The sequence below is a fragment of the Limanda limanda genome, chromosome 10 (genome assembly GCF_963576545.1).
Source record: "Limanda limanda chromosome 10, fLimLim1.1, whole genome shotgun sequence".
NCBI lineage: Eukaryota > Metazoa > Chordata > Actinopteri > Pleuronectiformes > Pleuronectidae > Limanda > Limanda limanda.
In genome coordinates, this window is record NC_083645.1 from 13,500,365 (window position 1) to 13,521,541 (window position 21,177).

The 21,177-nt window shown below is 42.5% G+C and overlaps 2 protein-coding genes across 2 annotated transcripts; one reads left to right on the forward strand and one right to left on the reverse strand.

Annotated features, from left to right (window-relative positions):
* Positions 1-847: 847 nt before the first annotated feature.
* On the forward strand, positions 848-5,342 carry kcnk4a (potassium channel, subfamily K, member 4a). The gene is made up of 6 exons (XM_061079126.1): positions 848-1,045; positions 1,339-1,456; positions 2,748-2,908; positions 3,233-3,419; positions 4,004-4,140; positions 4,239-5,342. Exons 1-6 carry the CDS (start codon positions 857-859, stop codon positions 5,340-5,342), a joined length of 1,896 nt encoding a protein of 631 aa, XP_060935109.1. The 5' UTR covers positions 848-856.
* A 7,798-nt stretch (positions 5,343-13,140) lies between these two features.
* On the reverse strand, positions 13,141-20,475 carry tgfb5 (transforming growth factor, beta 5). Its single transcript, XM_061079658.1, has 7 exons — positions 20,097-20,475; positions 18,527-18,690; positions 17,763-17,895; positions 17,557-17,667; positions 15,616-15,796; positions 15,087-15,240; positions 13,141-13,299 (listed from the first exon to the last, which is right to left on the reverse strand). Exons 1-7 carry the CDS (start codon positions 20,473-20,475, stop codon positions 13,141-13,143), a joined length of 1,281 nt encoding a protein of 426 aa, XP_060935641.1.
* Between the last annotated feature and the right edge of the window lie 702 nt (positions 20,476-21,177).

A 21,177-nucleotide genomic window follows, 5' to 3' on the forward strand; every position in this document is an offset into this window, starting at 1 on the left:
TAAAAGACACAACTACAGGCTTTAAATCCCGTTGAGGCAAGAGTGAAGTTTGGTAACAGGTTTAGAGTCAGGGAAAAAAGCCACAGTCCTTGTTCTGTTCAGAATTCATTCACTGAATGACTGATACATGTTCATGGTTAACCACTTGAATAGATAAACTCAGCTTTGTCTAAACTGTACCAAATGAGGACTGTAGATACTGTCCCATATTTTCTTTCTGCATTTGAAACCATGTTTAAAGATACTGGGCTACATCACCCTGTATTATCAATTATGTTCTTGTATTGTAATTGTTTTTAAGGCTATGTGATGACAGATCATTCCTACTGATTAGTCCCTTCCTAACTAATGAATCAGATTATAAAAGATTCCTCTTTGCAGATACTATGGACAGGAATAAAAATTGCAGCAACTTATCATTTTTTCATAGTCCTTACAATGAAAATGCAATATTACAAACTACAACATTATTATCTGAACCTATTCTTGGATGATGTTGCTCTCACACTAATCCCACTGTATTCTCTGAACAGATTGTACAGTTCAAATGTTATTTTGATGTTATTTTACCCCAAAGTAGCTCTTAACTTTTCACTTTTCCTCTCAGCTACTGTTTATTTGCATAATCCCCGTCAAACACTGACGCACAGATTTATAAATAAATGTTAATATCTGTCAGCCTTCCAGGAACTCTCGTTACCTGTTTACATGTTTCTATGCTCACACACACAGTAAAGGAACTTCCTGTTTATGGCCAGCTGTGCCCCACTGTATCCTGACTGAGAGCCCGACCAGATCCTGGCATCTGAGCTCTGACCTCTAACCCTGGAGGGCCGGGGGGGCCGGCGGGGAGAAAATGCGGTACACCACCCTCTTGGCCCTGCTGATTGGGGTCATGCTGTACCTGGGGATGGGGGCGCTGGTTTTCAGCACCCTGGAGGCCCCCAAGGAGAGCTCGTCATACGCAGACCTTCTGAGAACCAAGCAAACCTTCCTGGATAATAACTCCTGTGTGACTGAGCTGGACTTCCACAAGCTGGTGAAGGTATCAACATTATTTAATGAATACAAACTTTACTCTTTTCTGAAATTTTTTTTACAAGACAAAAGATGCATGTCAATTTAAAGGTGCACTACACAAAAAAAGACATCTAACATAAGAAAAATAAATAACTATTTTAATATAGCACCTACAAAACAGTTTCAAGATGCTTTACAGGTAAAAAATTGAAGGTTAACGATATGAAACAGTTTAAAATGTTAAATATTAAATTATGTATTATACTAAAGTGACATCACATTACTTTGAAATAATTATCTTCCGTCCCTGGCCTGCAGGGGGTGGTGTCTGCAGTAGACGCAGGCCTGGATGTGAGCAGACTGTCCGGTAACTTCACCAGCCGCTGGGACGGACCCTCCGCCTTCTTCTTCTGTGGCACCATCATCACCACCATAGGTAGGTGCCAGCACCTCCACTCAGGAGGAACTGTGAAGATCCTCCAACTATAAAATGCCTCACCTCTGTTGTAAAGATCACATACCTGATATACAGTGGAAATGATTAACAGGAAAACAATTTTCCACAGTGAGTGTCTGTAATATTCAGCAGATCTGCGCTCGGGCCCTGGGGCCACGTTCACAAAGGAGCTTTTCTTCACTCTCATTTTTTTCAGACGATGGAACATTTTTTTATTTCAGTTTGTGACGATTTAACGGCATACCGCTGGGAAATGTCATCAGTTCTGCAAACAGTATTTTTCCACAGTCTAGTCGCACAAATTATCATCCCCAGTGTTTCCCATTGTAGATGAGCCGACGTGATATTTATTAATTTTACTAGCATCTAAAAAATGCTTTTGTTTATTTTGCACTTGTTTGCTTTTGCAAATTTATTATGATTTAAATTTGCACAGTTGTTGACATGATGAGTCGCATCACAGACTGTGAGTAGGTCACAGTGACTCAGGAGTCTTCTGCTCAGCCTCTTATTCATATCTGACATTTAGTTTGTCCTGATTCTTCCAAGAACTTCTTTTTGTGTTTTGTGAATGAGGCTTTGGTTCGTTGACATTTCCATTGACTCAGGACCGTATGAATAATGCTGACGAAGTGTACATGTGTTCTGACAAACTGCTGATTGGACATTTAATAACACCAACATGTCAAAGCAGCAAAAAACTTGGCCAGTATGAAAGAATTATAAATGGAACAGACATTTTGATCCACTGATGACTGCCTTTCAGTAAACTACATTATATGTATATTTTCTTAAAAATTATAAAGTAGTAATGTACTATTTCTTATTTTCGTCTCTTTAATGCACTGGTTAGCACTGTCGCATCATAGTAAGAAGGTTCCCAGTTCAAATCCTGGTTCAGCCGGGTTCATTCTGTTCTCCACAGGTGTGTGTGGGTTTTCTCTGTGTATTCCAGCTTCCTCCCACAGTCCAAACACATGCAGGTTGTGGTTAGGATAATTAGACTGTAAATTGAGTATGATCATAGTTTGTCTCTGTACACTGGCTCTGCTGATCCTCTCACACAGTCAGCTGGGATTGGCTCCAGCTCCCTGTGACCCTCAAGTGATAAACAGATAATGGATGGATATATCTTTAATATTAGGCATCTAATGAACTGGACCCTCATATTTGTATGAATTCAAGACTCCGACCCCTCCTGTTTGTCCTAATGAGATAGATATTTACTTATATAATTAGCTACAGGTCAGTGTTGTTGGTTTTGTTCCAGGCTTTGGGAACCTGTCTCCTCGGACGTGGTACGGTCAGCTGTTCTGCGTGTGCTACGCTCTGGTGGGAATCCCCATGTTTGGCATCCTGCTGGCTGGAGTGAGCGATCACATGGGCACCGTGCTGCGCAGAGCGGTGGCCAAGATTGAAACCATGTTTCTGGTGAGATTTGTCTGTCCTGCCCCGAACACCAAATCCCATTGGGATTTATACGCATCTGAATCTGCACCTTTGTTCTTTTATCGCTGTCTCAGCTCTGAAAAATGTCATTAATTTATGGTCATCAGAAATAAAAGTCTTCCATCTAATTCCCTGTTAAACTGGAGTTGTCAACTTTTAAATTTAATGATTTACGTGTTTCATTTAACCAGTTCTTTACCTTGTCGTCTTTTTTTATCATTTTGAAATGTATGACTATCACGACAGCCTCAATGAATCATTATTCACTCTGCCTCTTGTATTTTCCATTTTCTTTCTCTACCATAGAAACGTATGGTCAGGCCGACCACAGTGCGCGTGATCTCGGCGGTTCTCTCCATCCTGATTGGTTGTCTGATCTTCCTCGCCGTGCCGACGGTGGTATTTCAGAGAGTGGAGGACTGGTCTTTTCTGGAGTCTCTCTACTTTGTCGTCATCACTCTCACCACTGTCGGCTTCGGAGACTACGTACCAGGTACTGACAGAATAGAAAGAGGATTCTGGCTTTTGGACTGTTGTGGTCAAAAGCTGTTTTCAGTTTTTCAATGTGAATTTGGCTTAAATGGTAAATGGTCGGTATTTGACCACTCAAAGTGCTTTAGCAACTTGTTTCAAATGTGTTGAGAGCCACTGGTGTAGTGATGAGAGCTACTGACCTCTTCATTAAAGTCTACAGCCTCAAACTGAAACTGCACCCCTGACCCCTGACCACTGACCCCTATCCATTGTGGGGAGATCATAGACTGAATATACAGATGGAAGACATGACGGCTTTCCAAAAGTGAAGCCAAAGTGCAATGACAGCCCCCTGGTGGTTGGCTGTAATATAGATCATAAACCCTGCTTCCTGCATGTTAGTAGATGGGAAAAGGACTAGAGAAAAAAAGTCAAACTACATGTTAACATTTTTTTCCACAAAGATAGTTTCTGTTATGTATAGTAATCCTTTTCCGATAAATAAACTGGGGGGAAAAGAAACGATTGATAGAAGAGACTGACTCAGGAGATGTTACTGTATGAACACCACACCACATTCAATCCCACCGTCTCTGTGTCCAGGTGGTGGTCGTGAGGACGGCTTGTTCTTCAAGCCTTTGGTGTGGTTGTGGATAGTTTTTGGTCTCGCCTACTTTGCCTCCGTCCTCACCATGATTGGCAACTGGTTGAGGGTGCTGTCAAAGAGGACTCGCGCTGAGGTAAGAGATGTGTGGTGCAGGAATATCTACCAATAGAGGAAGAGTTGCACTTATTATCTTTTTTTATTTTGCTGATCACGTGTCTCTCCCTCGCTCAGATGGAAGAGTTGAGAGCCCATGCCACAGACTGGACCCAGAACATCCAGAACATGTCCATGGACTTCCGCATCCCAAACCCTCTGGAGTTCAACGACCCCTTCCTCCTGCAGCGCCGGCGCTGGAAACGCAGTGAGCGCCGGCGCGTCCGTCGGGGGGCCGAGGGCACTCTGGGGTACTGGGATCAAGTGGGATCTCAGAATGGATACCTGCCAAACCGCTGGGGTGGTCTCTCCAATTCCACTAGCCAGCTGGAGGCCCATTCGTCTATGGAGAGGGCGGTGGTGGTGAAGTCCAGGCCACGGGTCAGTGCGGTTGGAGGGGGAACAGTCCCGAGAGCAGGGCCTGGGCTGAGGGTCGACCCCCCTGTGGGTCTGCACGTGGAGCGACGGTCGTTTCCTCACCTGCTGGCTCGCTCGTTTTCCGTCCCGATGGCCGTCTCCACCTCAAAGCTGAACGCGGCAGCTGCAGCCATGCAGGGAGAATCTCTGTCTGGATCGGAGTCTCCGTATGACTCCAGATCAGACGTCTCCTCTGGCTCCTCCTCCTTCCTGGCGCTCCAGCAGTTCCAGCCCTGCTGCACCATCAGCACCATGGAGAAGGGAGGAGTGAGAGCCGCAGACATGGACGCAGTACAAGAGAAATACAAAAGGCTTCCGGCAGAGAAATGGGGATCTGTAGCAAACATTACCTACAAACAGACACATACCCCAGCCTATCGCCCACGCTCCTCCCCTCCTCCCCCCTTTTTACGTCACTCTCCGCCGTCAATTATCCTTCCTTCCCCTCCCCTCAACACGGCCTCCTCGGCCAGTTGCCAGCTACTGGATTTTTTCGGGGAGAACCTAGCATACATCGACGAGTCCTCGGACACGCTGAGCGACCGCGCCCAGCCGGGGGCGAGCGAGGCAAAGAAGAAACGGCCGCGGAAGCCTAAGAGGAGGAGCATTAGGAGGCAGCTGCCACACAGGTGGAGCCCCCTGCAGGTTAGGAAGCCCAACAGTGACATGCAGCCACCATCAAATCCCCCTACACCCCCCCCAGACTCTTCTCTGTCAGACCTGCCCTCGTCAAAGCAGCAGACAGATTCCGCCCCTGCACGCTGACAACCACCACAGCCACAACATGACACGACAACACATAAACAGCCCAAACAACAAACCTGACACTCAAGCAACATGCAAACCATATCCACATCTCACTTCACAAGTCAGCAGGTGACCCCAGCTATTTGTGTTTGACCTCGCAAAGTCAGCCCATGAACTTTGCTTTGTTACTTTGTGATGGGACAAAGTTCAATAGATATTTGCTCAGGACAGAAATCTCCACAATAGATGAATTATGGCTGTTTTCCTCCACAGAGAAACTCCAGGTTTTTCCTCAAAAAATAGTCTAAAAAGAAAAATAGGCCTTTTCGAATGAGGGATTTATATTTGACTTTAAAACCGACCACACCTGCCTTAAATAGTTGGCCGGCGTTCTCGAGTTTTCAGGTCACATCAGGATCCAGACATCATTACACATAATTATCCTCTAAGTTGATCTGACTTCCAGGCGCTGAGCTCAGACAGATTCTTCACTAAGTGTCAGATTGAAGGTGGATTTGTGAGGCTCACATTTGAAGTGTGACTAACAGCCTTAAATTCAGTGCAGGGTTTTACGGCTGAGGTGGAGGCCACTTCCACTAACATCAAAAATGACGTTACGAAATATCAAATTAAAAGGGAAAAAGCACAGAGGAAAGATTTCACACGGCAGGTGCCATAATGAATGCGACTGCTGTTTAGGCCACGATCTACTAACAAAGATAATCACAAGTTCTTCACAGTGTCTTTCAACCTCAAATTATAGAAACATTCCTGTGGTGAAACCCTGTGGTGGGTGGAGGACGTGAACCACAACAACCGTACGTCAGTGTTCACGCTCAAACCGTCCTGACCCATTAAAGCCTTCAATCTTAAAACTGTCCAAACGTTTGAAGGATAAAATGGACGACCAACAACTTCCCTTAAAAGTTATTTAATCTGCTGGTTCATGAAATGACTCTTGAATGTTTTTCAATGTTCAGTTTGTGTCCACCGCTTTGTGTTTGAATGTTTGTGCTGCTTTACACCATGATAAGCATCTTCGTGTGTTCGCCTCAGATAGAAGTGGTCAGAAAGATACTCGAACAAAGTTATTTCTAATGTTGTGGTGTTTACCGACTGTGCCATCGAGTGCCCGTCAACTTGAAGTGCTATCGGTCGTCTGCTGAACTCTCTGAGCTGCCTTGTATTCTCCTCCAGCGACACATTAAAGGGATTATTGATGATCAGATCTCTATTAACACACACTGTTATTTGACACTAACATGACTTGTCTGTGCAGATGCCTTTTAGGATTTTTTTAATATTATTGTGACAGAATGGAGCTTTATTTTCTTATTTTTTTTACTTCTTACTCGTTCCAGTGCACGTTGATGACACATCACACCTCCAGCCAATGGCTTTACACTGTTCGTCTGATCAAATGGTCACAGCTCATCGCACATGTCAGGCTCGTAAACATAGATGTAAACAGTGCGGGTTTCGAGGACTTAGGACAATAAAGGCAATCTAATTTTTTACGAGGATGGTTTCGAGGACTTCAGGGATGCACACAAAGACTTACAGTGAATGTAATCAAAAACTTAAAGTTGAAAAAGTGTGAATATACTACTTACTATTTCTAAACTGTATCTGAGTGTGTTAATGCTGGAAAGGGACAAAATTCTGAATACTCAAAATAGTTCATATTATAAAATATAAATAAAGAGTTCTTGAAACTTCTTGGAAAACAAAAAAGACATGTTGCTCTCTCTTCGATTGACATATCTTTTTTAGTATATATATAAAAATGTAGAACCCGTGCAAGAGTAACATTTTGTTTACTGTGCTACAACCAGGGTTTCTGCAGGGTCTTAAAGCCTTTTACAAAATAATTCAATTTAGTAATTTGAATTCTAGGCTTTTAAAAGTCTTAAATACGTTGTTGAAATACTGCATGGTTCCTAATTCGTTTTAGGCAGGTCTTAGTTGTGTTAATGTTCATTTAAAGCTACTTCCATCATGCTTTACAATATTGTTTGGATGGCATACATAGTTTGTTATGTCTGTGTGTTGTTCTTTCTCAATGATACAGCACACTTTTTTTTGTTTGCACAATGTAATAAAACAACAACTCTGGATACCTGCTGCCTGTAGTTTGAGTTATTCTCTGCTGGGGTACTTCACCTTATCTGCAATATGGAGAAGCGTCAGTCATTCTGGGACTATTCCTTCAGATCTGTTCTACTTAGATGGATCTTAAATTTCCTCCATTATGTTCTTAAAAAGTTTTAATTTTAACTTGTTTAAGCCAACATAAACTCTGTGGCATACAGAGTTGCAGAATAAGTGTGTTGTCCTCTGTCCCCTGGAGGAGCAGTGGATGTGAAATGACCTGAACCCTGAAAGTCCTGAATGAACTTGTCTCTCTGTGGTCGGGGATCACTTCCTGCTTACTCAGGACCAGGAGCTACGACTCCGGGCTCTTGTGACAGCGCGTCGTCTGCCAGAGCCAAAATAAGTAACACACTGTATCCAGACACATATTCAGGCTCCCACATATTTTGTAATTTGTTGACAGTGGACTGGAAGGAGAAAGATATTCACATAAACTGCTGACCATCATGTTCATTATGAGTAAGACTCCTGACCTGCTCTGTTTTTCTTTATACGCAATAAAAAGGAAAGTGGGGAGTCAGGATGTTTAAATTGCGTCTCACTGGTGACTCAAGTTTTCATCAGTCTTAGACTAAATATGTGGCGTTAAACTCTAAACTTCTATCTCCGATAGAGGACACTGTTTGTTTTACCTGAACCCTTCATCTAAACATTTAAATAATCTTAATACATTTTCCTAAAAGTAAATCCCAGTGGTTAAATGTAAATTATAAGTATTTTCTTTTCATGCAATTTTATCCCTCTAGTTTTTCACTAGATATAAATATTGTTCTGCACAAAATGTATTTGTTTACTTAAGTTATCAGGAAACCAGTAAAAGGACATAAAAAGACAACATATTGTAAAAAAAAAATTAACATTTATTATATTGAACAAAAGTTTCAACCTGTAGGAAAGTAGTTAGTAGATTTATTGTACTTTATTTACTATTGCTACTAACTTGATTTGGGTTATACAATAATTGGTTGGTCTGAACTTTACAAAGGGGACATTTGGCTTGATATAAAGGAATCTGTCATTTTATCAGGTACACGTAGACAGTCTAATATTATTGATTTGCTTGAAAGTATTATAATGCACTGAGTTAATAATTAGTGATGGTGTTCATTCAAGTCAGAGGTGTTTCTATCACTCTACTCCTCTTGTGTTTAATCCCCTCCAACCTCTGTGTGTGGGACCAAAGGTTAGAAACTCTTCTAAATATAATGTATTCAAGTAAAAAACACCTTTAACTGTGACCTCAGTTACAAACTACCAGAGTTTACACATTTCAGACAATGTCAACAAACACTGAGCATAATAGTGTTCGTAAACGTTCATTAAAATGTAATAGATTACATAGGATTTTTTCAAATTCATTGGTAATTGTAATGTAGAACTAGGTTTGAGCAGTGAGACGGTAAATACAGATTTTTAGCTTGAATCCAAAAACATCAGCCCGACACGAATCAATGACAGGAAAGGACTCGCAGGATGTCGCCCTCATCTGTTTAACAACGGAACAGCCAGGCCTCTGTGGGTTTGGTGTCAGCAGGGCCTCCAACACCGCTCTGCTCTCCAGATGAACTGCCTGGAGGATATGGCTTCAATAAGGCTATGGGCCCAGATCAGTATCTCCTGTTTACTGGTAAAGAAGAACTTAAAAGGAGATGCTGCTGGTTCCTGGTGTTTTGTTGCCTCGAGAGCAGAATTTCAATTTAACTTTCAGAAAAAAACAGGGAATGATTGCAATCTGGCTGATTCGGACGGATCCAGGAGGTGCATGTGGGAGAGAATTGTTTTTTTACAACCTTAATCAAAGGCTCTATTTTACAACACGAGTGAGGGGCGTGTGTCAGGAACAAGAGTCATAAATCATAATGTATTTTTCTATGGCCATACAAGCCGGATCTGTGTGTATGTGTGAGTGAGCGGGGGTCGACATCCACAGCAGACTCCCCTCCCAAGGACAGTGGGACCCAGTATGAGACAGAGCAGGGCGCTCTGCTGTGGGATAAATACAGGTTGGATATAGCAAGGGGTAGTTAAGTGGAAAAGACTAACAGATGCTGGGGCAAGTTTACTCAGGGGGGAGGGAGCCTCACCACAACTCATGCACTAGCACTCTGACACGCACGCACATACACATACATACACACACAGACACACAAACACACACAGCATTCTCACTGTGGCTTAGATTTTTTTTTTTACAGGAATAGCTGGAGAACAGTTCGGATATAAAAACCTATCTCTCCTCAGTTCAGACAGACAGACGTATCTTTAGCAACGATTGAAGTCAGATATTAAAAATATTAAAAGTTTGGTTGACCAAAATTAATGAAGAAACATTTATTTTACATATCCATGTATAATATTTAGCATAATGGAGGTGAACAGTTTTTTATCTGTGGTCCACAACCGTTTCTTGAAGTCCTTTTTATGTTTTTATTCAAAATATTGTTTATAATATTGTGACTGAATTGGCCAAACAAGTCATTAATTAGTCTCTGAAATGAACAGAGGTAAGTGTGTGTGTGTCTGTGTGTGTGTGTGTGCGCGTGAAGGTAAATGGTCAGTTCTTGTATGTTTTTGGCATTGTCTGTGTTATTTTTCTGTTTGATAAAAATGATGATAAAAAGAAGTTCAAATTCAATCTTACAAACTCTTAATAAGAAATGAAGGGTGATAATTTCACAATAATATGATTGAATGATTTAATCTGCATCGCGGAATTATATTATGATTCAAATACAGTTTGATAGTTTAAAATGCATCATATTTTGAGCTCATAACTCAAAAGTGTGTTTTGTATTTAAAATCTTCCTTAAAATAACTAGTAACTACAGCTGTAAGAGGAAATGTATAGAGCAGTATAAAGGAGAATCATGTGTAGTAAAAGTATAAAGTGGCATAAAACGAAAATACTCTTTGGAACTTTCACACATTATGGGAGTAAATAAACTTTTAATGCGTACCACTGCTGCTTCCTGTTGACTAATTCGTTTTACACAAGTCTCAAGAGCATTATCACGTCTAAACCACGACCATGACACATACCACAGTCGAATAAAAGCTGCTGTTTAAATCCTCAGCTACTTCATAGTGGTGTGAGTTCCACCAGTGAGACTTTACTGCCAACTATACGACTGCAGAAGCACTGTTGCTATGGTGACGGACCATTTAAGGGCCCGGTTGATCCAGATTATAAAAACTCCACTTTGTGTTTCTTCACCCTCAGTGATCGGTCTGGCAAAACAGTTTGGGTTTTTCTATGCCCAGATTTTCACAGGCAAAAGGGGGGAATGTCATTTTGTTTGTTGTGTTAACATCACTGAGAAATTCCAGGAGTCTCTGCAGAAACATGATTTGAATATCTAACTATAACACTTTTAATTGAAACTGTTACAAGACTGTATGAAAAATAAATCCCATTTACCTCCACTGAATATGAAACAAACCATCATTATGTTATTAAAGATAAATGAGAAAATGTGTTACCTAACCCTTAAATGCACCTTGAGTATTTACATCTACGACTGGATGCCGTTTTGGCGACCAAGTATTGGTCAGACAGGGTAGCTTCCTTTTCAGCTCAAACTTCACTGTCCACACACACACACACATATGTGCGTCTCTCTATAGTTGTGAAATTACTCATTGACATAAAGCATCCCCTAGCCCCTTACCCTAATCATCACAACTAAATGCCTAACCCTAACCTAAACCTAATTCTAACCCTAACCCTAAAACCAAGCCTTAGCCTTCAAAAAGCCAATTTAATTTGTAAGGAACAGCCAAAATGTCCTCACAACGTGAACATGTCCTCACAATGATGGTATAGAACCAAACTTGGCCTTCATACCTAACCCTAACCATTAACCCAAATTTAAAGTTTAACCTCAGCCTCAACCTAAAAACATACATTCACCTCAAGATCTAATGATTTACATTATGCAGACTTGATTTTTGTCCAATAAAGGAAGACAAGTCCCCATAATGTGTGTTTACAGATGTAGGTCCCCACAACATGATAAATACCTGGAGCACACACACGCTTTTATTTGTCTTCTATCTTAGTGAGGACACTCATTGACATAATGCATTCCCTAGCCCCCTACAGTAACCTTTACAACTAAATGCCTAACCCTGACTAAGTCATATCAGTTCTAACCAAGTCATATCCCTCAAACAGCTCTTTGAAAAGTGAGGACCACCCAAAATGTCCTCACTGTGTAAGGTCTACGCTCAAAATGGTCCCCACAAAGATATTTGTGCAAGCATTCACACACACACACACACACTCCTCAAGATATAGAAAACATACATCTCACTTTATGCAGGGTAACATCTGCCGACAGATGATTTTAACACACAACACAATAAAATTAATTTATATATTTTCTGTGCTATCACGCATGACCTCACCAGCCACACTCACGCGCAAACTTAGACACACTCACACACATACAGACACACACACCCTGTACACACACGCACACAAACCACTTGCATACCAGAGGGCCTATTTTTAAAATGAGCCCTTGGGATGTTTTTTATTTTCAGCATTTAGACATTCTATCAAAAGTGGTCGATGTGGATACTTGGGTGTGTGCCTGTGTTTGTGTGTGTGTGTGTGTGTGCGTGTGTGTCTGTGTGTGTGTATCAGAGAGACTGATGATAAACATAGGTATGACAGAATATAATCATGGCATAAGAACAGCTATGAGTCAACAGCTTTTTACAATAAGATAATAAACATACATTCAGAAAATGAGCAGAGTGTGTGATTACAGAATTTTTGAGCCCGACCCAAACAGTTACAAATTTGCTAAGGCTGCAAAATACCACCTTCCTAACTTGTATCCATTCCAAATGCAGCCCTATCATCCCACGTCTCATTTTCAAAAGCCTCTCTTTTCTCTGTCTCTCCTCCCACCACAAATCCCTGAACCTCGAGCAGCAGCGAGAGAGAGAGAGGGAGTGAGAGACAGAGGAGATGAGGGGAGCATTTAAATGTAGCGTTCCGTGAGTGGTCGGCTCGGTGTCTGGAAACCTTTCACATCCTGTTTACGCCGGGCAGATTTCAGCCCGGGACCGCAGAGAGCTGGCAGGGCCTCTGCCTGGACACAGCTCCTCTCTCTCTTTTCTATCTGCTGCCTGCCGCCCTCGCCTAAAGATCTCCGTCTGCAAGAACCTTTCCACGCCGCCTCCTCCCAATCAACACCTTGAAACCTAAAGCAAACAAGCTCATGTCTGGCTGCCCACGGCCGCAGCAACACAACCGAGGTGCAATCAGAATCCTGATAAAAAGGATCTTTCTTATGCAGCAGCAGATGTGGCCAAATCACACAACAGCCTGTTCTTGATGTCCAAATACAGGTTTAATAGAGCTATGTGTCATATTTACAGTGTCCTATATCAGAGGGAAAATTCCAGAAAATGAAGTAAAATGTTCTGATACGTTCTCAAGCCTGAAAAGAAATGGAAAAAAAAATCCTGATATTTGGAAAAAGTCTGCTAAAGTCGATCAAACTAGATTAATGAACACAGGATCCATCCGTCTGTCCTCGTCTGTTATTTTCCCCCCCGAGCGAAGCAGTTTGTTGGTGTTTTTTTTTAGTCCAGTAATCATTCCTCTCCTGTCTGCCCCCCCTGACCTCTATCTCTGAGCTCTCCTCCCTCAGCGGCACTTGCAGGACTTGACGACCATGTTGGAGAGTTGCTCAACACGAGGTGTGCGGCCGATGAAGTACATGATGGTGAGCGGCTCCAGGTCCTGAGGGACGCAGCAGGGCGAGGCGGAGGCCTCCGGGTTCAGCTTGTTATACAGGGGCAGGATCTGAGCAGGGGACAGAGACATAAAGGAGACTTAAAGACCTGGACACATATGTTTCACTTCATAATAAAGCTGTCTGTTTGTGGGCAGGATCACGCGAAAACTACTGGATGAATTACTGCAGATTGGTGAAGGGATGTGTTATTGGTCAGTGAGGAACACATTGAATTCTGGTTTTAAATCTAAAGCAGGATGTAAATCCGGGACTTTTTTTTATCACTCTCTTTAAGATTGTGAGATAATAATTTTACTGTTTTCTCAGAGAATACTTCATGGATCTTAATGGTAAAATAATACATGTTTTTGGGAATTATTTTTGAAAGTAGATTGGGTCTTGGTGGAGGGTTGTCCTGTGACAGTTATGCATGTGATTGTGTTTCGTGCAAAGCCAAGCTAACCAGCTGCTGGTGGTTCAGCCTCATATTCACTTTACAGATGTGAGAGTTGTTGTTGATCCTGTCAGTAAATAAACCTGCCTCCTAAAATGTTTTGATTTTTATGTCTTTGATCAAACTACACAAACACAGTCCTGAGTTGAACTCTCCATGAAAAGCACCAGGAATGTTTCCTCCAAACATTTTGTTTAAAAATACTAAAACCCTTTAACCAATAATGGCCAAATCAAGGTAAACCAGTGGTGTTATACCCACTGGCCCCAGTGTGTTTACATATTTCTTTTTCCCATACTTTAACATTAACATCGGAGTCAGTCAAAGTCACAGTGGTCTTTTTGCAGCAATCTGAAATCTCAAATAAATATGAATAAATCAGAAGTGATTACAGGCCACTAAGCTACAAGACGAAAAGGCCATGTTGCGTAACCCTATATGTTCTGCTGCAGGCGTCTGCGAGGTGACCGCCCACTTACGACAGCAGGGCTAACCATGGTGTTTCACTACAACAAACAATAACTATGAAGCTCTTTTTAGGGAAAATGTTTAAGATGCCACAGTCTAGGATTCTGTACATTACAGCCTGGATTTCAGTTTGCTCCAAACCGCAGTATTTTCACCACAGAGCTTGAGGAGCTACGTCGATTATTCTGACGTTTCAGAAGATGTTTTTGTTTGAATGTGTTCGTGACTGATCAGACATTTTTAGCATTTGATTGCCTCTCTGTCACTGTGCATCTAAAATGTTAAACGAAATATAATTGTGCACATGTGTTTTTGCTTGTTGGTTTCATTCATTCATATATTTTTGTGATGTTGTGTTTCTCGGTTGAGAGCAGAAACTAAATGAGCCGCTGTTCTTAAACCAAACATAAGAACATATTTGTGCCTGTGCCCAGTCATAAAGTACAGGGCTGGAAATGGCCTGAATAAGAGTTTTGACACTAAAACTTTTTCTCTACTTCATTTTAAAGGAATAGTTCAACATTCTGAGAAAATCCTTGTTTGTTTCCCTCCTACAAAAACAGGTTGTGGTATCAGGGAGTGCTGTTTACTGAAGCTATTTCTCGGCCGACACAGGAAGACAAACATCATATAATCATGATTAATGTGTTAATTATTAGATTTAGTGATGCCAGGCTGTCTGCTAAATTCATACCGAACCAGGCAGTGGTATCAAACTGCTGCTTTAAAAATGATTTTTTTCTTCAAAGCACCTTTCTCCATTTAATAAAAGAAAACAAAATGTTAAATGAACCAGAAGAAAATTGATAAACCAAATTAGTAATTAGGCATTAAATGCCAGGAACTTGTTTTGATACTGGGTATGACAGAAATGTTTCAGTCTCTGCGAAAAATAGATGTTCAGGTTATGATTTGATATGAATGCCCACTCACCATGTTGTAGTGGTTGTTGGCACTCCAGAGGTAAGGACAGTTGCCGGCACAGAAGTTGGCTTTGTAGCCTTTGGGCTCATGGATCCACTTCCAGTTGAGGTCACGCCTGAAGTCGATGTAGAGCGAGCGCAAGCAGCAGCCCTGGTCTGAGCCACTGAGACACACAGACAGACACACAAACACATTTCAGCTCCCATCCTGCTCTTCAACGTCTGGGGCAATGGCCCAAAGTTGGGTCATGGGAAAATGACCGTGGGTCACCATTGAAGAAGCAGCCAACACAAGGTAATGAGGGTGCAGGGTTGCCAGAGTTTTCCCCTGAAGCGTGAGGTAGTCTAAATAAAACACTGCATGCCTGCTGGCCAGCAGTCTGAACACAGGGTCACCATTGTTACTGCTGCCACACAATAGTCTGAGGAAAAAAACTGAAATCCCCCAACCACAACAACTAGATCTCCAAATTATACAACTACCAATCTTGGAAACAGTGTGAGTGCCGTCAGTCATAACCACACACAGGGCGGCCTACCGGGAGCAGGTTGTGGTCTCTGTGGCGGCCGCCCTCTTCTTGCGGTTCCTCTTGGTCGGGTTCTCGACTCTGTCGCTGGGCAGCAGGGTGAGGATGAGGTGCGGCGTCTTGGAGCTGAAATCCGCCTGACCTTTGACCTGACCGGGTTTTCTTAACTGACGAAGCTGCTCGTCATCAACACCTGCGGAAAACAGAGAGTTACAGATCACATCTATTCAAGTAATGTACTGAAGTAGAATTCCCAGTAACTTTACTTCAATATTTCGGTGATATGATACTTTAACACTACTACTCCATCACATCTCAGAGATAATGTGTAATTACTTCCAGATATTTTATCAATTTCGTGACAATTTCCACTGTATATCGAGATTTATAATACAAACAGATCCAATGGATGAACACTGAGGAGTCACACAATACTGAACAAGAGAGGAGATAAGGACTGTGCTACACAATAACCTTTATATGTCAGATACTCTCTCATCTTTATCATGAAGTAATGAATAATTATCTCTCAGCAGGATTACAAAAACTATTCACATGAAACTTTCTCAGACAACATCAATCATTATTTCAACTGATTCATGCAACCTGTGAAAAGGCTGTTTGATTCGGAGCCACTGCATTAATACCATGGTTATTTTTTAATTCCTGTGGTTTGCATAATTTGACAACCAGAAAAAAGATACAGTGCATATGCAGTTATACCCAAAACTTACACATTCTCCTCCAAATAACATTTTGAAACATATCCATGATGTTCCTTCCGAGGCCAGGAGCGATGATCTTTCTCTGAGCTCAAAACAAGCTTGTGTCACTTTATCAAAAAAAAGGTTTTCTTCCAACCTGACTTGGCTCAACTGAGTTTTGAGAGGAAAGTGCCATAATTTGGGGCCTAAATGAAGTAAGGCAGACAGTCTGGTATTCAGCAGTGTCACGGTGTGTAAAAGAGCAGTTTCTCTGCGAGTGACTCAGAATCCCTCGAGGCGTCTTCCAGAGGAGTGTACACTTTACCTTCACATTCTGTGACCTGCAGGGTTATTACTTTGCAGAAAAAGTGCTTTTAATGCCTCAACAAAGCCATTTACCGAACCTGTTAAAGACACATTTCTCATCATCATGGCGCCTGTGGGTGAGACTGTTGAACTGTGGTTTAACTTCTGTCTGATCGATACTGTATTTCATCACACTTTTGGCTCACTGCCTGTCATGTCTATTGATTTATTTGTTTTTATGTCGTGGTCAGTTTAACGTCTGATCTTTCTTGACCAGAGATCTGGAGACAAACAACCTCTTCAGACAGGAAAGCCTTAAAATCCCAGGTCTTCCCCTTGATGGGAAACAGTTTCTCAAAGAAACCCAGGGAACTCGCTCTCATGGCTAGAGTGGTGTGACAATCTTCCCTCAAGCTAAAAATCTAAGTGCACTTTAAGATTTATTGTTGCTCTGGGGTAATCTGAGCCACAGAAAACCACTCTAATCATCTATTATACATTTATAGTAAACCAAGATTTTGCAAACATGACGTGTCCTCTCTCTTTCTTTTCTTATTCCCAAATATGTCAAATACTGGAGGAGGATGCGTATCTTTTTTAAATTTAGGGGCTGCTGTGGCTCAGGAGGTAGAGCGGGTCGTCCACTAACCGGGGGGTCAGCGGTTTGATCCCACTCTCCCGTGATTCTGCGTGCCAAAGTGTCCTTGGGCAAAAAAACGAACACCAACTTGCCCCAGATGACTGTGTGTGTTGTGAAAGGGTGAATGCCACAACTTTACTGTAAAGTGTTTGGAGTCGTTCATTAACACTAGAAAAACACTATAGAAATGCAGACATTGACCATTATACCAGTTTTGTAATCCAAACAAGAGATGGACCAAATCCATTGGCATGACACAGAAATAAAAAAATATATACATATGTATGTTAGCCTGCAACAAACCTGCAAACAGGGCCTCCAGCTCCTCACTCTTGTTGGGAACGATGTTGTTGGTGGACGGGACGAAGGTGCAGCAGGGACAGTGGACGCCCAGCTTCAGGCCCAGATTATTCTCTGAAGCAAGAAGAAGAAGAGACATGATGGTAAAGTAAACAACCATAGATTCTATGGACCATTGTGGGAAACAGATGCCTGGTGCTGAAGCTGACCTGTGTCTGACAACCAGTCCTTAATGGTCTCTGTGACGTCCACAGAGATCCAGGATCCCTTTGCCCGGGGCTTGACGGTGCGGGAGTCGATGTAACGTTGAGTGGAGGTGCTGTCCTCATCTGGCATCAGCAGCTGACACAGAAAGCACAGGAGACAGTGATGGAGCTGATGTACAGAACATCTTCTCTTCCTCCTGACAGGATAGTTTCCACTGTGTTTCAGGGAACAGTGAGTTTACCCTCCATAGATTTTATATAACACATGAAAGGCATAGATCACAACATTGTATCATTAAAAAAAACCATAATAACCTGCAGAACGTTTATCAGACATCTCAATTATGTGACTTTTTCCTGGGGCCAACATTTTTCTCTGAGAGGTTTAAAATGTCTCTTTGAAGCCGACATGCAAATTCAGCTTCACTGACAAAGATTTATTATCGTAATAGTCTTGTTGGCTTGAAATCAAAAATACCATTTTAAATTGTATCAAGCACATGAACGTTGTTTTTCATAAAGAAGAAAGAAGTGGGAAGGATTTCTCAGTGGTTTGATACATACATACTTATACATACATATTCCTATACAGTATACACTTGTCACTTTGTTTTTTACACTTGATTCCTCTGAGGGATTTAGTGTCTGCTCCATTAGAAAAAAAGAGGTTTATTTGGTTGTAAGAGCTTAAAAAATGGGTCTGTCTCTCACTGATATTCCTGCTGGTGCCTCATGGTCGTGCTCTATGACGTCACGCTGCTCTTTACCTGATAGATCTCCACTCTCTGTTCTGAGGCCCGGGCCTGCGGGTTGGGAGCTCTGAAGATCCTGAACTCAGCCATAAACAGGGTGCTGTTGGTCAGGTCCACTCCACTGACGTCGAAGTGCACGACTCTGTGGTGGGGGTTGGGTGCGTCCGGCTGCAATGCGTCTGGACGGGGAAAAAAGAACACACACAGATGACTGAAGCTCCAACAACTTCTTTCAAATTCTAAGACACTATCGTACTGGAGCCGTTGGTTAAAACAGAGCTGTGGGACTGATGCATTGTCTCAGACTTAATTGCTGCTGATGAGCGTCTCCAAACTAAATGATATGCTTAAGCCTTGTGAGGAAATGTGTCTGGTCTAATGTATAATAGATGGGCAACTGTTGCATACATGGGTTTTACTGTAAGAAACATCAGCCGTCACTTAAACAGTCATGTATTTATGTGCTGAATTTAGAGGCTAATTCTTGATAACTTAACTTCTCCCCCGTCATTGTTCCAAACACCACTACGCAGCTCCACTATCACTCCTGTTTGACCAGGCAAGGACAACCACTGTTTCTGTTGATATATTGTATGTGAAAATACTGTGATTATATGAACTTCTAAAATACTGGTACTTTATTTTATAATTACCATTTTTAAAATTAAATTATATAGTTTTTACACTGCTAGTTTGAATCTTTTCAGTTCATTCAGTTCATTCATTCATACATGAATGTTTATATAACACTTTAGTGTTGTTGTACACATTTCATTCATATAAGTGTCAACAACTGCAACGCCTGGGGAAACATTAATAATAAGAAATTAATTAATAAAATGTCCATTTAGTTGCTTACAATTAAATTAGAACATATTACAGCCAGGTATCAAAATAGGCTGCATTTAAATGCTAAAAAACAATTTTTTACAAATAAGTTTCTTAGCTGATACTCGTTATATGAGGGTGATTTTGAACACAGGTTGAAACAAATACTGTAAATATCTACAGACTTATTTGATTAAGTAAAATCTGTCGCCACTGATGACTTTGAACATTACAGATGGAGGTGAAGTCTATAACTAATTCATCTCACTTTATTATTGACATGTTATTCACTAAATTAAAAGGGATCAGTACGATAATAATGAGACATTAATGAAGTCCCATTATGTGTCTGAGGGGTCACAAGAAGATTCAAATGGTGAGAAAGAGGGTTAGTGACAAACAGTATGATGAAGAGTCTTCAGCAACATTCCTCCAACATTTGCATGTGACCAAGTGGATACTTTCAACTCTTCATACCTTTCAAAAAGAAGGGAAACCATGGAGTGGTTTCATTTTAGAGGTTGTGAACAATTACTTTATCACTTCATTTGGATCATTTCTACAGGTTATCAGGTTAATTTCTGGCCCTGGAGGCCCCTGGCCACACCCACACCCACACCCACACACACACACGCACACACACACACACACACACACACACACACACACACACACACACACACCCACTCCCACACACACACACACACACACACACACACACACACACACTCTCAATCACCCCCCCACAGGGACTCACTGGTGTCAGGAACCCGTGACGTCATGTCGATCCTCTGAACCTCTTTAGCGTAATAATCCTCCTCGCTGCTCTCGCGCTCGCACGTGGACTCGGCCAGGCGCGCGCGCTCCTTGAGCAGCTCGCGCGTGCTGTTGTACAGCAGCATGACTTCCGGCGGCACGGGCCGCGGGGGGGGGGGCGGCTCCTCGTCCTCGTCCTCCGGGGGGGGGGGGCTGCGGATGCGCAGCTTGCTGAGGATCTGCCCGCGCACCGCCTCGATGCGACGCGACTTCTGCGCGTCCAGGTCGATGCTCTGACACGTGTTGAGCCCGACCACCGGGACCACCCCGGAGAACCGGAGCAGCAGGAGGGGGAGGAGGGGGAGGAGGGGGAGCCACATGGTCCGGGGGGGGGCGAAGGAGGCGAGGGTCTCTGGTGGGGGGGGGGCGGAGGTCTCTGCTGGGGGGGCGGAGGGGACGGGGGTCTCTGGTGGGGTCAAACTGGAGGAGCCTCAAAGCCAAACACAAGAGAAGTGTGCGTAAAAGGATTTCACATCTACACCTGAGGATTAAACCAATGAGCCCGAAGCCAAGAGTCCAACTGTAGCAGCGAGTCCCGGTCAAGCAACTAAAACCACTTCCTTTATTCTGATGAAGTCACTTTATAACAACGTCCAATCACTGGACCCTCTATTTGAACTCCAGGCGCACAAAGACGCATGGTCATGTATTATTTAGACTCATTTAATTGAACAGATCTGAAGGCAAATGTCTTTATAAAACCACTAATTGAAGATCTATCTATAAACCTCAACTCAACAACCAGACTCCACTGTAAGAACCTCGGATTGAGAGAAACCTGTCTGACGCTCCAGCTTCAGTCTGGTGCGCTCCAAAGCTCCGGTGCGCCTCCGTGCTTGCGCAGCTTCCTCTGGTAAAGGTGAAGATATCTGAACTCTGTCTGTCCGATGAGTCTTTATCCGTCTCCGTCGTCCATCCTCGGGTAATTCAAACAAGCTTCAGGGAGAAAGGAGTCATCGCAGGAGCTCAGCCCATGACGCACAGTCCGCAGACAGGAGAACCCGAGCTGCTCGCTTCATCCG

What these genes read in the sequence shown, in the direction of transcription:
- kcnk4a (XM_061079126.1), top strand. Translation starts at nt 857, where the DNA reads ATGCGGTACACCACCCTCTTGGCCCTGCTGATTGGGGTCATGCTGTAC. An exon ending in ACTTCCACAAGCTGGTGAAG is followed by an intron (nt 1,046 to 1,338) that starts GTATCAACATTA and finishes CCTGGCCTGCAG; the next exon opens with GGGGTGGTGTCTGCAGTAGA. An exon ending in CACCATCATCACCACCATAG is followed by an intron (nt 1,457 to 2,747) that starts GTAGGTGCCAGC and finishes GTTTTGTTCCAG; the next exon opens with GCTTTGGGAACCTGTCTCCT.
- tgfb5 (XM_061079658.1), bottom strand. Translation starts at nt 20,475, where the DNA reads ATGTGGCTCCCCCTCCTCCCCCTCCTCCCCCTCCTGCTGCTCCGGTTC. An exon ending in GAGACCACAACCTGCTCCCG is followed by an intron (nt 15,241 to 15,615) that starts GTAGGCCGCCCT and finishes TGTGTGTCTCAG; the next exon opens with TGGCTCAGACCAGGGCTGCT. An exon ending in CCAACAACCACTACAACATG is followed by an intron (nt 13,300 to 15,086) that starts GTGAGTGGGCAT and finishes TCCCCTGCTCAG; the next exon opens with ATCCTGCCCCTGTATAACAA.